Here is a 17,592-nt window from a genome sequence, read left to right on the forward strand (position 1 = left end):
TTTATTGTGTTTAGATTGATGGTGGACAGCGGAAGTGTCGCCTAGCTGACTGGCCTTTTGTTCCCACCTACATTCCGCGAAGACCCGCCTTACTCTGCCTCTGATTGGCTAGTACTCGTCACCTTCGTTGGTTTGGTTGGATAGGTTTAGCCACGAGGACAGTGATTGGTTAGAGTTAGGGTAAGAATATCGGGATAAACCAATCAGAGGCTGAGTAGGGCGGGTCTTCGCGGAATGCGGGTGGGAAAAAAAATATGCGACTGACTGACAGACTGACTGGGGTCTTGAACACATCTGGTAACAAGTGCCTTTTCCCTTTTTTATTTTTATCTAAAAGAAAAGTAGTTCTAGCTGTTATTTGCTGTATTTCTCGGGGATAGCCTTTAAAGTTATAAGTGGACTTCTGACTAAACTGACCGGCACTTTTACTCCTTAACTTGACGTTAACGGTCCGGCTTGTGTAACGTCCCCCTGTGGATACTGGCATAACAACCGCAAAAATAGCTCAACTTTAAGAATACGAATAACGTTAGACGGATTTTGTAATGTTTAAACAAATTGTTTAAATACAATAACACGAACAGGTTTAGTGTCTCAGAGTGAACAAGTGCTTTTTCTATAGGTGCACCCGTATTTATGGTCTGTAAAATGCAGCAGGAGCAGAAGTGAGACAACCATGCCAGTAACGTTAAATATTAGCTAATTTCGACTATTTCGATTACCCAGCTAATATAACTCTTAAAACTAGATTTAACTCTAGATGTGTGAACGCTTGAAATCGGTCCCTGGTTTACGGTGATTTAGTTTGGCTACAAAAAACACGATAGCGGCGATAAACTAACCTAAACGAAGCCATGTTTTAGCTGTAAGGCTAAAGTTAACAAATAACGGTTACAATAGAGCGTCGCCACATTTTGACACAGCTATGTGCTTATTTGTCTTGGGTAAAAATGATTGTAATGTGGTTCGCCGGGTGAGTTTGACAGATGAGTTTTAACTTGAAGGCAGGACACGGAGGCGGAAGGGCGGATGCTGCTGCCTGCTTCAGCTGGACACAGGGAGGACATTGTGGACTGCGTTGGGAGGCTGTAGATCATCGCCAGGCGGTTCTCTGGGGATCTCTCTCGGCTGTGCATGTAGGGTAACGGTGTCACCTCTGGGATGAAAGCAACACGGTATGTAGCTCGAAAGCTGGTCAGTTTGTCTGTTGATGTTATGTAGACAAATGGTAAAAACTTGTCTCTTTGCTGGCGCTGCTCCCCTTTCAGTTTGCCTGGCAAATTAGCTGGCTAGCCCCGTTTTTGTTTTTTGCCTTGCAGATAGCATATGTTTGCTCAGTCACATCCACCAGCTGATGTAATATATCACTTCATTTACATTTCCTTTTTCCATTTTCAGCCTCCACACCTCTGTGGATCCAAATTAGCCAGGAATATGAGCAGAAGAAGAGGATAAGCAGCGCGGCGGCTTGCTTCCTGCGGGATTTTTGTCCAGGCTTTTTGTTTTTCCGTGGACATGCCTGGTCTATGGAGCAAAGCTGAGCGAAGCTAGCTGGCCGACTGTCCGGCTAGCGCACCATTTCCAGGCTTTTGGATGATTGTTTAGCTGAAGAGCTGGTTTATTTTGGATCAGCGCTACCTCCACCCCGTGGTAAAGGAGTCAGCATGGGGGAGCCCAGCCTGGACGACTCCAATGTCAAGGTGGCTGTTCGTGTACGGCCCATGAACAGGAGAGGTGAGAGGGCTTCAGTCAGGGCTCAGATTTGGATTGTTGCTGATACACTTACTCTCATCTGTCTCAGGATATAAAAGACTCGTATGAACCTCATACCAGGCACCCCATTTTTGTGCACAACCCCAAAAACAATGCACTCTAAATAAGAAGGTTACAGTTCCTCAACATTTTTGAATACCCCGGTCTCATTTAAAGAGGCAATCTTTAAATTTTAATATAAATGATCCTGAAAATATTCCCACCAAGGCTTAAGTGGGACAGTGTCGCTTAACAGGTTAAGAGTATTCCCATAATAGACATTCTCTGATGAATAGTATACAAACTGAATATCAGATTATCATTATGAATACACTAAATACAGATTAACATTATTGGTCATGGGCCATCTCAGACTAACTCAGGTTAGAAACAAACTGCATCTCACAATAATGTTATCCTCAGGACACTGCCTTGGTTTAAGCACTCCTGTTTAATTTCCTGGCAGTGGGATGCCAGTCAGAAAAATCACCACCCATTAGTGGAATGAGCTGCTGCAGAATTTCAAAAAAAAAAAAAAAGCTGTAGCCTGGCTGGTCTGGATGGCACATGTGTGCACAGTGCTGCCACAGGGCTTCCCTCATGGCTGCAGGCCATCCAGCTAGATTTAAAAGCCGAGCTGCTGTGTGAGATCTACTGTAAGAATGTCTAGACGCTTTGTCTCTTTCACTGGCCGATACACATGCCAACAGCTTCTTGACTTCATGTGTCACTTACTGCAGCAGTCGGCCAAGTCAGTAGTTTTACAGGAAGGCTATTGGTTGATAGGATTTAATGAAGATTATAGCAATATGTCACAAAAAGTCTTCTCAGGGACATCAGTGTACTCGGTTACATGATGTCATTTGCTAGACATTAAATGTCACACTGATTTTGTCTGTTCTAAACAGATGCTTTCTCTTCATCGCTGCCTCTAACATTAGGCCAACATGCATGTATTGTCCTCGGGCTGCTAAATGTCCACTCACATCTTCATCTCTAATTTTAGAAAAGCCAACAATGACACACTGTTACACAAATCTACACGCTCAACTGCTCTGGTCAATTATATTGTAAATTTTCAGTGCTGTACACAGGAAGACACGGATGACATTTTCTGGTCAATCACCAAGTTGTGTTTTTGCCGTGGGAGACCATGTGTCCCATGAAAAGAGGAGGAGGAGAGCCGCTGAAGCAGAGTGGTTGACCGACAACCGGTTGTCAGAAAGAGTCACGTGTGATTTCCCCCCCCCCACCCTCACACACACACACTCTGAGCTCAAGAAGTCAGTCACAAGACCAAGGAAGTGGATTGCCACACTGTTCCCATAGGCAGGGATTTACGATGATGTAGAGAAACTCTGCAGTCAGGAAGGATGATGTTTTTCAGTGACTGCTCTGTGTGAGGTTAGACATTTGTTTTAGACACATGTGTTTCTGTGAACAACAATCATGAGTCAGTTAATGTTGTTGGGTGGCGTCAGGGTTGCTGTTATGTAGATGGTGAGACAGAACGAGAGAGTTCACCAGATTAGCTCTGGTGGAATTCCTGGATTCATAGCAGTAGGGATTTACTGTAAATACATTTCTCCACCAACATGCCATTCATTTCTGATAGGAAGTTTTTGTTTCTTTGTTCTTCTACTTTAGCTGTAGTGTGCAGCACTCTGAATGATTCATTAGGAGAGTTTCTTCTCAACTAACCTGCTAGGTGCAGGTGTTGGCAACAACTACCACTTTTTTTGTGTTTTTGGTTAATACCACTTTTAAAGAAAAAGCTTCAATCTGCTGTTTCAAAAAAGCACAATTCCAGTGTTATTTAAAACCCCTCTACATAGATGAAAAATGGTGGTCTTGAGTCTTGTTTATTAAACTGTCAAACCACCAAAAAGCTGCTTTCAGAAGTATATGTGTACATGTGCATTTATTACTGGTAACTGTAGGCTTAGCTTTGCTATTGCACAATTTCAAACATGCAAGACCTCTGTCAACATTGTAATCAAATGCCTGCATGGGTATTCCATTGCTTAGCAAGAAAAAGCAATCATGATTTTGGTGAAAAAGAACAAGCAGGCAAATTGATGGCTTGCTGAAGGCAGTGGGAATGGGTTTGGAACCAGCAGTGCCACGTTTCCAGTAGTGCCTTTCTGATGGTTTCACTGTCTGAATAGGGCTTCTGTCCACTTCTAGCAGTGTTAATGGAAGACTTCTACAATTCTTAATAGCCACCCAAAAGCCAAAGCAGCTCTTAGTGGATGAATTCTTCAATCACGTCATTTCAGAAGAATTGACTCTCAAATGCCAAATCTTACCATCCCTAAAAAAATTTCTTTTTGTTGTTGCTCACAACTTTCAGGTTCAACCACAGCTCCTCTTCTGTCTCCTGCTGTCAGACAGTTGCTTCAGGACACAGTAGCAGTAGTGAGTAGTAGAGGAGTACTCATTCAATTTCCTCACTAACATCCCCCCAGCTGGTCCAGTGATTAAGACCTGTGACACTGAAATAATAAGTGGGCTTCTCTAACCTAGCGGCCACTGTCCCTGTGTATCCCAGGTTGAGGAGGAGAGGTAGTGTAGCTGCTTAGCTGGACAAAGGCAGGAAGGGAGTGAGTCTGAATGAATATTTGCTAACGTTGCGTAATGCTCCATGTTCCCATGGCTGTGGCCTTCGAAGAACAGAGCAACCCCAGGCGTAGCAATGGCAACACCACGGCCAATCAGCTTCCTGGCTGATGTGTCAAGGCGGTTGTGCCAAACCTCAGCACCGGTAGCCGAGGGAAGGACCAGAGAGAGGGCCAGTGGAAAGTGGGAGCTGGTTATGGAGCAAGGAGAGGAAGATAACAATGGGTACATTTATCCTCCAAACCACACAAAATCACACTTTCTCCACTGCTAAGCAGGAAGTATATCTGCAGCACAAGGGGCGTGTGGGTAATGTAGGCATCAGCGGAAAAGATGGCAAAACAGAAAGTTTTTTTTTTTTTTTTTACCCCACGCCACTATGTCTGTGTCAGTCCCTTGTTTAACTTCATCTTGTTCTCTGGCTCTCACTGTCTTTTTGTCACTCAGTCTCCGTTGGCTCACCCTGCTTTTTTTGCTTTGTAGTCTCCTTGACAGCAGAAGAATTGGACAGTGATTCAGGTCCTCTGACCTTTGACACCAAGTTTCCATAGCACTACCCCTGTGTTCCTCCTGGCAGAACAGCAGTGTTGAGGCTCTCTAAACAGACAATTTAGCCTCAAATCCCCAATGTTCCTGGTTTGCACAGACACAGCTAGTTGTTGAAATTCATATTTGTATCTCAGGAAGAGAAATGATAGATTTTGAGTGGGGCTGGTAAGTTTGAGCAGTCTACTTGAGCAGCCACTGTTATAAAAGGTAACAAAGGTGATGTAACTTGTGATATTCTTTGTTCTACCAGCCATCATGGCCAGATAAAACTGTCATTTGCATGTGTGTTTGTAGCATCATCCTCACTTTATCACCACAGCAATAAGTTGACATCAAGTGGAATTATTTGCATGTTGAGGAAAGGTTTATTTCAAATTGCTCCTTCTCCTCTGTAATCCACTCTGAGAAATGAGAGCCTCGTATCATTTTTTTTATCAAGAAAAAATGGCAATGCTTCACTGTGACAAGTCAATTTGACTATATATGTGCATGCCTTGCCTGCTCCACAGTAGTCATGCTTCCATCATAAAAAGTAGCTGAAGGAATAAAGATCAGTGTTGATGATGTATAATACAGCTTTAGACGGCTGTAAAGGAAGGGAATTTAAACCACAGAATGTTTTTCCTGTCCTAACACATTTGCTGATCTTCAACATCTCTACTTGCTCTTGCATGCCCGCTGTATATGGAAAAAATGATTCTGGACGGTAATCTGGGGCATAATAGTCTATTAAAAATCTTAGCAGTCTACAGGTAAATACTTGGCCAATTGGTGATGCTAAATATGGGGATAAGATACCTATCACACCTCTGAGGTAGAGGTTAGACCTGGAAATCTTGGGAAAAATACTGGTGCGTCTTCTATATGGCCATTGAGCGGGATGGATTCTTGCTTACATGAGTGTCTGAACCATGGCCTGCAGTTGAAGGATAGTATTTACTATCAGTAAGTGTCCTCACTGCTATAATGTTCTTGAGCAAACACTGAATTCCAGCTGAAGGAGTACTGTTCTAGTGCTGACCTCTGACCTCCCTGTTGAAGGGGGCAAAATAGAAGAGGATATCCCTACCAGGGGCAACACAGGAGGGCAAAGAACCCTGAGTCCCATCCTTATCTTATCAACTAGGTTAAATAGCAAGAATTTGTCGCTGAGCTTTGTTGCCTGCTTTTACAGACAAATTTCCGGACAGCAGAGAAAATCACGTGGGTAACATGACCTGATCCTGTGTTATTGATTAGCCTGATGTTCACACCTAGATAGAGACCATTTTCATTAAAAACAAATAGACATGATCATAATTATGTTTATTCAATATTTTGTGGCCCTTAACAACACAATTTTATTTTAGATTTTACCACCATAATAAAGTGCAATAATATAGTCTATAAATTGCACTAATGGCCATAAGTGGCCATTAAAAAAGATGCAGAATTTCAGTGGCTTTGTTCCCAGCACTGACCAGCAGCCAACAGTAAAATACTAGTAGTCTGCACCTCCCCTACAAGTAACCAATGGATATATGCAGTACTGTTTGAACACACTAATTAGGTGTACATCACACTTTTGTAGGGTATAAAGAGCTCATCTTTCAAATGGAGAGTGTTTGCAATATCCCATCTCTTAAATGCCCCTGACAAACTGGCAGCACCTAGCCGGTATGTAGACAACTATCATTAGGTTTCATTGGCAAGACATATGAATGGAGAGACTTACCAGCCTCATGAATTTCCAGTGTGGTTCATGTTATTTTCCAATGCCTCTGGTGGTTACTTTCACAGCAAAGCCTCTATTAGAAAGTTACAAGACTGACTCAGTTATGAAAACAAATATACGTAGCACTTTATACTTTGGAATATTATGAGACATCTATTTTCAAGTGTTTTCGAGTAAAAAATTGGCCTTTTTTGTGATGGGACAGTGAAATTATAGTAGGCACAACTACAACCTTGATCTTGTAACCCCAGTGTTCAAAATGATTTGCTGACTTACGCGGCCTAACAACATAAATACGTGAGTGGACAAAGCATAAGGACCACTCCTTGTGCTGAGTTGGAATTGTCCAGTTGGTGTTGTGAAGGCCAAGTGTTGCATCATGAAACAAACAGGCCAGGGTCACTATGGGAGGTCCTTGGTCGTGTGTGTGTGTGTGTGTTGATGTGTCAGAGAGACTGATTGCCTGGACCAGTCCTGTTTTATTGATTACCTACTGCTCACTCCAAGGTAAAAGGTCATTTTCAGACTCTGTGTTTCCCAGTCTGCCTACACAATTGTTTGAGCTCGATGTTCCACAGGAAATTATTGAGCTATTACACTATTTAACTTCTGCTCTGTCCATAATACAGAGCAGGCAAGGAGGAAGCCTTCAAATGAATGCTTTTAGTGTCAGCAAGTTAACCTGCTCTGCAGGAAACTAAACATTTTCTGAACATTAAGACGGCTGGTAAACAGTATAAGTGTCTTGTAAATTTTGGCAGTGTAAATTCTATGCATCCACACCTGTATCAGTCTGAATCCAGTCGCTGTGTCCTGTAGAAATCACCTGAAGGTCGCTATATCTGATGTTTAACTTAAACCTGCTGCAGACGTGCTTTAACAGAGGTTGAAGGTCATAAAGTTCAGTATAAGGACAGATGATATTCCTAAAATTTCAAATCTTTTTCCATGTGTGTTGTTAGGCAACACTGTCATAAAATGTCAAACCTGCATAATTGTGTAATTACAATGGAAGGTGGCACATCTTCCTTAATTTGTTTTTGATGCCAGAAACAGGATTACTGATTACCTGACAAACATAACAACCAGTTGTTAATGAATGCACCTCCACGTGTTAAGTGCCTGCAAGGAGGACATGCGGTCAGTTTGCCAGTAATGTCACAGAAAGGAATAATCATATACAGTGGGGTCCAAAAGTCTGAGACCACTTTCCCATTCACTTGAATTGGAAAGTAGTCCCAGACTGTTAAAGCAATCCCAGACAGTTAGAGCAATCCCCAAGCAGTTGTAGGGTAAGTTAATACTGTATATTTGACAGATTATTGATACTCCTGTAGATTGAAAGGAATGATCGATGATCACAAGTGCAAGTAGACTATGAATTATAAAACATGTTCTTTTAAGATACCCATTCTAAACCGCAGCTAAGCTAATCAGATGCTAAGTGACACAGCAACAAATCCAATGGGTTTTATTGCTTTGTTTGTAACACTTTGTATTATTTGATCCACAGAAAAGGAATTAAACACTAAATGTGTCGTGGAGATGTTAAAGAACCAGACGATCCTCCATCCTGCGGGGACCAACCTGGGCAAGGGAGACTCCAGGTATGTGTGTCAGTAGTGTCCACAACACTCATTTATTCTCTTTAAACACATGTAATTCGGTGCCCATAAATGCATTTACGCTCCCTTGACTTTTTTCTGACGGGTGCAGTGTATTACAGCATGCCTCCTGTGCAGCACCACAGAAGTAAAAAAGGCAATTTCACATGTAGTTTTTTGTTAGTTAGTTTGTTTTTACACTGATAAACAGAACAAATTTTGAAATACTTAAATAAACACAAGATGTTAATCTGAATCAATTACTAATATAATCTACTAATCTACAGGATTCCACTGGTGCAAGTCCTTGATACCAGTGGAATCCTGTAGTTCCTTATCAGCTGCAATGGGCCTCTTATGACCTCCCACGCTATTGCCTTTTTCTCACATGAGCACTCCAGCCAGATTTACAGCTGTGCCATATTCTTTTCATTTTTTAACCCTACTGTGCACTGCGAAGCATTCAGTGCCTTGGATCCTTCCCCTAATTGCTACTTCTCAATATGTTTCGGATTTGTTTGGAATGTCCCTTTGTCTTCATGATGTAGTTTTGGCAAGAAACTGACTAACCAGCTGTTGGAACGTCCAGAAGCAAGTGTATTTCACCTCAAATCCCTTGTCACTTGTTTCCCCTTCTTGGCTTACATTCAGTCTCCATCCTGTTAACCAGCTGCTGTTTATGGGTCTCACTGACTGGACTGTGCTGTCAGTCTGTGTTGGGAGTCTTGAGTCACCCAATCCCTGCACTGACAGGCATTAGGACGTGTTAGCTTTGGTTGCATTGAGCAGAACAGGAATGTGTGTGTTGTCAGGTCTGTGTCTGAGTGAGTGAGGGCTGCAGAAGCAATCAGACCCAGCAAACTCTGTTGGGAGGACAAACTGTGAAGTTAATCACCTCATCTGTAATGAAAAGGCTGTAATAATTAGTTTTTTGTGTAATTTAACTCTGCAATGGTTCCAAATCAGCCAGTAGGCCTTGCTCAACCTTACTCGCCATCTTGGAGGAAGCCAGCTGTGTCGGAAGAAAGATCTACTTGTGGAGCTGACTGCAGACTGCCAGATCAGACGAAGTGTATAACGCTGCCGTCAGGCTGAGATTCAGGAGCAGCAGCATACGTTTGTCTGTGTGTGTGTGTCAGAGGTGCCTGCGCCTGGAAGAAACACAGCAGCAGCGAGACAGACGCAGACAGAGACAATCGTACATGAAAAGACAGACTTCACTCCACTCCTCTCTTCCCTCTCTCTGTCGGGTCGTAACTCCCCACCGCCTGGCTTCCTCCTTTTTTCTCGGCTCTTCCGTTTCCGTGGCAACACAGGGGGAGGTTAACTCCAGGTCGCCGTCGGTGACCGTGAAGCCCCTTCCTTGAGTGAGGGGACGATGGAATAGGGGGAAAGACCCTCATTTACTCGAGCATCTGTCGACCATAAACTTCCCTGGTGACTTTTATGGAGGACTGAACAAGAGCAGAGCTGTAGTTTCTCTCTCTGTCTCTCAGTGACAAAGGACTGAGGAAGCAGCAGGAGGATGGGGCTGACTGCTGCCCTCAGCGTGCAGATGCTATTTTCATTTTGCTTGTTTGTGTCCTGTTTACACTCACATGGTGTTTACGTTGATAGAATATGGACATTTTACTTGAGAAAGTTTGGAATGGGGAGCGTAGGAGAAGTATGCAATAAAGTGAGGATGTTGCAGGTGCATGTTGTTTACTTAGCTAACTCAGCCTCTAGGATGCCTTTAGTTTGAATTCGGGAAGACAAAGCTGATGAAGATAATCCATAAAAAAGTAAGATAGTGCAGTTACTAGGTCATTAAATTGACAAGACTTTTAACGGAGTGAATGAATGTGAAACAGCTTTCACATTCTGTTGTTGGCATTTAAACAGCAGTCTACTTTCCAAAACAACAGTTAACAGGCAAGTAGTTTATAGGGTTGCATACTGTGTATAAAACATTAAAGGAACAAAAGGAATATGAGGAAAAAGTTTGTGTTTTGAATGACCAATTACAAAAACACAAATGTGGAAATAGGTTATTTGTAGATGGGTACGCAGTCCATATTATTAAATACCTGTGAATCTTATCTGCTATAATAAACTGATGTCATAAGCCTTTTCTTGGTTTTCTCCACTTTTTCAAATTCATAAAAAATTTAGATGTTTATTGGACACTATATCTTCAATTAGTCTTCATCTCCTAGATCACTAAGAACAGACAGCTGATGTCCTGCCCTACTTTCAGGCTTTTGCTCTGATCCTGCAGCTGCCATTCTATGTTTATTTTCACTTTCATTTGCTTTCTCAATTATCTGTATTGATCTACTCTAAATTGGTATCTGCTACTGTCTAAATTGATCTACTCTAAACTCTAATTGCTACTGTCCTTGCCATAACAATCATGTAGTTTTACCAAAGATATATGAGTAATTATTTTGTTTGCATTAAACCACTACTACTACCTATGAGGTTTTGACAGTGTCAAACCTCACAGGAGCTAATATAGAAATTGGGCAGGAAGTTGGCTCTCGATGCAAATAAGCTCTAGCCAGGATGTCCTTGATCGGAGGTCATGTGACCCCAACTAATAGGTGCAGCAAATATTCCAGGTCATGAGAGTTGATACATATTGTACTTCAGGGTAGGAGAACAAAAGATAAATAGCACAAAGTGATTGTTCTGGAGGAAGACTGCTATGTGTTTTCAGTTGTTGAAAAAAGTTCATAGTCACCCTCAGCAGCACTGGACTCCTGATCTCTGTAGCCGGACATACAGATTTTAAAAACGTCTGCATTGGTATTTTTGTTGGATTTGTTGTCAAAGCTAAGGATTAGTTCTGTTTAAATACAAATGGAGGATTTTCTCTTTCACTTGGGCTGTCAGAAACAGCTTTCCATCCAAGTAAATGCCACTGGCTCTGATCTGATATCATCTCACTAAATGGTTTGCGGCAGCTGGGAAGTGTTGACTGTCTCTGCTGTAGACTCCTGGTTAGTAAGTGCATTCAGCCAAACTGAGTTATTGGTAGATTATGACTTTGGCTAAATGCCCAACAGCTAGTACATTAGCACATATTTGCTATTTCAGTTTTGCACATACAACGCCCATTTATCTAATTTTTTCTCATCAGAGCTATTTTTTTGCCCCCGTCCTTTCTGTTTTAATGCTTACAACAAAATTGGGAAATTATCCTCCACCTCCAGACAGACGCCAGGACAGTATATCTGTTGCAGTTTCCACATATTCTTCTGAAACTCTGGAGTTGTCAGGCACATGGTCGTCATGAGAAGTGCGAGACACGTGGACACCAACGTACAGTACATTGTTCTTTCCCTTACTTGTTTCATTACAAGAGCTATAAACTAGTTCCTTTTTAAAGTTGACTTATGTGGTTTTATTAACTAGCTCGACGTTAGAATAGGGCTAAATGATGGTTAGTTACCTTTTTGAAGACAAACTTTCCAGACATAGCTTAATATTTATCAGTTTTGCCCGGTGGATTATGGTTATCAGTGTTTCCCCTACAATTTTTTTTAGGCCCGGTGGTATGCACCGAAAAAACCCTAAAGAGACGAGGCGCTCACATTGTGTCAAGAGTTTCCCAGGCAACAACACAGAGGTTGACTCACGTTTCAGAACATAGCCGCACAGAGGCTCCTAAACGCAAATGATTATTGATTTCCGAATTAATGGATATTTGGCGTTATTTTTGGCATTAAAGAAAAGATTTTTTTGGCATTAAAGAAAAGATTTTTTTGGCCCGGTGGGGCCTCTCGTTGGCCTGGTGGCCCACCAGGCGTGTACAATTACAGGAGAAACACTGTTTATTTCCTAAATGGTCTATGCTCTGGTGTAATCTGATATAGGAGTCAGCAAATGTAGGGGAGAAGAACTTTCAGAGTTATGCTTATAAACATATAACTGTACATTGAGTGTACAGAATGTTTTTCTCTGTAATTTTTGTGACTTGCCTGCCTACTTAGCTGCACATCATTTACTTCATGTAGAAACCTCATCTACTCTGGTATGGGAGCAGTACTGTGTCCACCTATCCCTGAAAGCAGACAAGGCCATGTACAGGATTTGTTTAACAGTGAGCCTTGAACAACCCAACACACAATAAGAGACCATACATAGAGCTTGTCCATCCAGTGTGTAGGCCGACTTGCTTCCTCTCTCCTTTTACATTTACATTCACATATTGCCTGAGCTGCAGAACTAGAACTTATCAGCAAATTTGAATTAATTATTTGTTGGAATATTAATTTTCTTTTAAAAAAGCAAAGCTCATCCCATAACAGTGATGAACAAGTGTTTCTACACACTAATTGAATGTTAAAGTGGCATACCTAAGTTACGTTGTATGCTTTACCTGGCTATTTTTGCAGTTGATTTCCCCACTATGAGTAATTGGAAAGGACCTCACTTTAAGGTCATTTCCTTGTTGTTTTTTTTTTTTTTTTCACTCCTGTCGGTGGTGTGTTCTGCTTGTGTGTCTGATTCAGTTTTTCCACCAGCAGCACACACTGGGCAGGCCAGACTTTAGTTCCTCACATTTCCACTCTCAGTGACTCACTGTGGTGGTTACATCAATCTTGTTTTATAGATTTTGTGTATTTTGCTTTCTGTAAGCACTGCTTTATAGAGGATCATCAAGGACACATTATTGCTATGATGTAACTCTCTGACAGCCCAGGTTTACTTTTATTTTTCGCTGTCTCATACTGGGAATCTTACATTACATATTGTACAGATTTAATTTGGGTTCCTCTGTGCTTTTGCACCTGCCCTCTCTGAATCACTTTATAACCTCCAGGGATGTGCTAACCTCCATAGTTTGAACTGCTGAGTTAGGGCACTGTGTACTAGTCTGTCTGAACCTCCCTGCAGCCGTGTGTTCAGACACTACAGTTTGCATGATGACCCGAGGCTGTTTGCATTGGACTGGTGAAGCTGGATGTTGGCTCACTCTGACAACGATCTGTCTCCTGTCAGATGTCAGTGAGGCAAACACAAGCAGCTTGGTTTCCAAGACAATTCACAAAAGCGGCTGCGTGGCCCCGTATGTTGGAATGATGTTGGACATTCTGTGTGTGTATCAACATGTATGTGAAGGCAGTTTTTTGTGTATGTGTGTGTGTGTGTGTGTTTGGTATATGTGGTCTTTTTGCTCTTGCTAATATGATTCAACAATGAATCAACATAACAATGAATCAACGGTATTTTTGTTAATGTAAAAATAAAAAAGTAAAGCAAGCATTTTGCAGCACATGCTTGTAACAGTATGTGGTGCTTTCATGTGGTAGCCCGTATCAATCTATACACATGGAGAATGTGCCAAACTGTGGGTGAGCGTTCCTTTTGAAGCCCAGTATTCGTGTTAAATGTTGTTTTGATGTATCACTCGGCCCCGTGTTGAGTATCAGGCTTTGCTGTTATATATCTACTGAGCTTTCAACCCTACTCTCACCCAAGCAAAGAACAGGTACTTTGGGGCTTAACCAGGCTTTACAGTACATGTGCAACAAGGAAGCAGTCAGACAGTGGCCTGGTCCATCTCACAAACATACGAGGAGGTTACCATAGTCACCACCACCCGTGTAGTGTGCTTTTCCAACCATGGATCCATCATAGTCAGACAGCGACATAACCCTGACTGTGTGGGCTGGTACAAGTGTATGAAATTAGCATCAAGCTCAGGTTTAGCAAGGGACCGTCATCCTTATGTGTCTCAGGCCTAAACATCTGGGAAAGAGGGCCTGACTGCAGCCTGAATTCTATCCCCGTGCAGAGCAATTTAATGCCCAGTTCACACTCCCATCATTAGGAATTCCTGCAGAATTAACCATCGTTTGGCTGGTGGAACAGTTAGAGAATGTCTTGCTTATAATCTTACTTATAGGTTACATATATATTGTTTCGCTGTTCAGTTGATTGATGATGACAACACTGTAAACAGTAATCATGCAAGCTATTAATATTTTCTAGGTCAGTTCTTTTTGTCTCGTTTCTGTGAATAGCTTGAAAGAGAGCATAACTATCAAGAGATCCAGTTAATGTACATCACATGGATAAAAAAAAAAGTAAATGTATATATTGAGGTTTCAGTTCGAGGCAAAGCCTTAATGTCAAAACACACGCGCTCTTGCACGTTCCACTCGCTATCAACTCGGCACAGTCGAAATCAATTAGAGAAGGAATTACTGATAAATACATTTATGTTGTTTTTGAAGACCTTTGATATACTATTTTCGAATACATGTTAGTATTTCAATTTTGCAGTAGACTATTTTATAAACCTTGTACATACTGTGTAACTGGATTGATTTTCTGCTTAGTTGAAACTATGTTTAACTGCAGTGAGAAAACAGAAGTGAAGGTAGAAGTGAAAGAGCAGACTAGTCTTGAATTGCATTGTATCAGACATCGGCACTGCACCCTATCTTAATGCATGCAGACAAGCTTCATTTTAATTTTTTTTTTTTTTTAACTTGAATTGTGGAACAGTGAACCGGTGAATCTCACCAGACAAATCAGCCTCAGACCGGGTGGTGTAACATGGCCCTCTTGACATGACATCTGTGGCATTTGAAGTTTATTTATTTTAACCTCAGTAGGTGTTTTACTTGCTTCTAGACCACATGCAAGTGTAGCATACTGGACTTTGAATGTATGTGTCCTAAATGCAGAATGATATCTCCAATCCAGATTGTGCAGATTAGAGCAAAGTCACTGTATATCCAGGATAACATGCATGTCTATCATCTTCACTGTATGTGAGGACCAGTTGTCCTGTACCAGTCAATATGTGCTGAACTCCTGTATGTCCTGTTGTCTGTTGCCATCAGTATGTAGTGTTACTCCGATGGTGATTCTGCTTCAGCTTAACATTCCAGTCTCAGTCCCAGCCTCCTTCTTCCCCCTGGCTACCTTCAGCCTCCTTTCCATCCTCCACTCCTCATTCCACCCTACGCAGCCGTGGATGGTACAGTCCCAGAGAGAGAGAGAGAGAGAGAGAAAATGAGTGCAAGAACAGTAGAGAAAAAGAGGAGGAGGGGTGGGGAATCAACCATGCATTAAGTTATTTTTTAAATGACGGTGATCAGAGCAGAGGAGCAGGCCGAAGGGAGGAGGGACGAATAGAAGTGTTCGAGGACCGAGGGAGGCGGGTTCACGGCTCTCCTGACTGCCTCATTCTTCCCTCTCATTGGTCAGTCGGGGGCGGGGGGCTTGATTCGTTAATGGGCGTTTGAGCGCAAGATATGGGTGACCCTTCTCGCCCGCAGCCTTTGAAGCAACCATGACAGCTGTCATCACTACGTACGTCAAAACCTGCCACGCTGATTTCCCCCCCTAAAGTGTTTGGAGATATGACTGTGGGAGGTTGTAGGCATGTAGGATGCTCTAAAAGCTCCTGAGATGAGCATTCAGAGAAACCAAAATATCAGGAAATCATGGATTCACTAACAATTTAATATCAGAGCCTTTTTGAATCCAAGCAACCTCATCTGTGAAGTTTTTTGTTGATAAAATTGTTTGTACGGAATTGCAGAATCATCCTGTCATATCCTATTTTTGTATATTTGGAGAGTAAGGTGCCTTCAACTTCATTTTTCATTTCATTTCATTTTTAAAGACAGTGAAAACCCTTAAAAACACCACTAGGATCTTCTCTTCTGACACTGGAAGCTCTCTGTAAACAGTGCTCTGGATAAACAACAATGCTTCTTAGGGAGGTCCTAATTGTATCCTGGTCTGAATAGCTACTGGAATCAATTAGGCTGCAGATAGGCATTACTCTGCATGTATTTGCCTTCAGAGTGCAGCATGTCAGTAGTGGAACGTCAGTGAAATATGAAGTGTTACAGATCGGACTGGATGCTGGCTGCTTTGTGCAAGAGCTGCAGCTTTAGTGGTTTATGAAGAATGTGCACGGGTAAAAGGAAACAGGTGTGCTGGTGGGTTTGCGTGTGTGTTCCTGTACGTCTATCTTTATGAAGGCCAGTTTGAGTTTTAGACATGGTGAAGGAGGACTTTTTTTGAGGGCTTTGGGTCAAGGGATATGGTGTTAAGTCAAGCATTTACTATTGATAGTCTGCATTACTGAGAAATAAAATGAATGCAGTGGAGGGTCCTCATAAGGGTATAAGTATAAGTGTCTGTGTGTGTGTGCATGTAAACCACTAGTGGTTTCTAACCTCTGGCCTCATCATCTGACTTGAAGCAGCTCTTTGACTGACAGCTGCCCTCTTTTCATGGGTGGAGCCAGCACTGCACACATGGAGAGGGAGGATGACTAGGGATCGCCTGTAGTGAAGAAGAACAGAAAAAAGAGAGCAGAGAAGCGTGTAACGTTTTAGATGTTGCAGAAAATGTTTTATTGGAAATGCCTGACTGGCCATAAGACAAAGAAATAATTGAGAGTAATGCAAGCTTTGTATAAGTTAATGCAACACTAACACTGCCAGTGTTATGGATTCTGTTCCCTCGGGGAATGCCAATCCTAACAGTGTCATATTGCAATAAGCCTATTTGACTCAGCCCACCCACCAAATGGTTGACGTTAATGCCCTGTTCTCATAGAACATGGCTGTGGCTTGAAAATAACACATTTCAACTCTAGTCAGTGTCACTATTTTTCTATCAACTAAATGCTTGAAGCACTGGCATGCTATCTTTTTGCAGGCCCAGATTTAACTGTAATGTGCAGGTAAGATACGGTCCATGGACCATGCTGTGATGATTATCAGATAAATCATGATGATGTCGACTTAAAAAGTTGACATGTCAAAATAGAGACAACCGACCAGTATTTGTTTTGTGCATCATGTGGATTTTCCACTCAGGAGCATGATGTGACAATGTTTCCCCTATAATTGTAGTGGAAACACAAGAACAAGAAGAACCCCGCAGGGCCGGAAAATCATTTTTTTAAATGCCAAAAATATTGCCAAATATCCATTCATTTAGAGATCAATAATCATTTGTGTTTGGGAGCGTCTGTGCAGAGCTGTTCCGAAATGTAAGTTAAAGGTTATCAGTAAGTTGTTCAGTTCAGACTACAGTCAGTCAGTTAATAAATACTGCAGCTTCTCAAGACCAAGAAAAGTCTCTTCTGTATTTCCCCAACTGCTGGAAAAGTGAAGGGCGTTAGCCCTGAAGACAGTGGGTTAGCCTAACCTGACCAATCTCACTTAAAGTGGACTGACCTTTAAGGTGGACCAACTATTCTCATTTTACTGTCAAACTCAGCTGCTCCACCCCCCCACCACCCCAAAGCAGTCAACTTAGTGGAAACACTGCATCTTATATGTCCTGCACATTAAAACAGATGCTGTGTTTAAAGGCGGATTAATGCTG

At 42.0% G+C, this 17,592-nt stretch overlaps 1 protein-coding gene across 3 annotated transcripts in view; it reads left to right on the forward strand.

Annotated features, from left to right (window-relative positions):
- The first annotated feature begins 219 nt into the window (after positions 1–219).
- Positions 220–17,592, forward strand: part of kif13ba (kinesin family member 13Ba) — a 45,399-nt gene continuing 28,026 nt past the window's right edge. For 2 of the 3 annotated variants that reach the window (XM_067595897.1, XM_067595910.1), the window contains exons 1-4: positions 220–297; positions 1,005–1,175; positions 1,399–1,734; positions 8,148–8,241. In XM_067595897.1, coding sequence (XP_067451998.1) covers positions 1,665–1,734; positions 8,148–8,241 — 164 coding nt within the window. In that variant the 5' untranslated portion in view covers positions 220–297; positions 1,005–1,175; positions 1,399–1,664. The other variant, XM_067595904.1, reaches the window with a different exon arrangement.

The sequence above is a fragment of the Thunnus thynnus genome, chromosome 1 (genome assembly GCF_963924715.1).
Source record: "Thunnus thynnus chromosome 1, fThuThy2.1, whole genome shotgun sequence".
Classification (NCBI taxonomy): domain Eukaryota; kingdom Metazoa; phylum Chordata; class Actinopteri; order Scombriformes; family Scombridae; genus Thunnus; species Thunnus thynnus.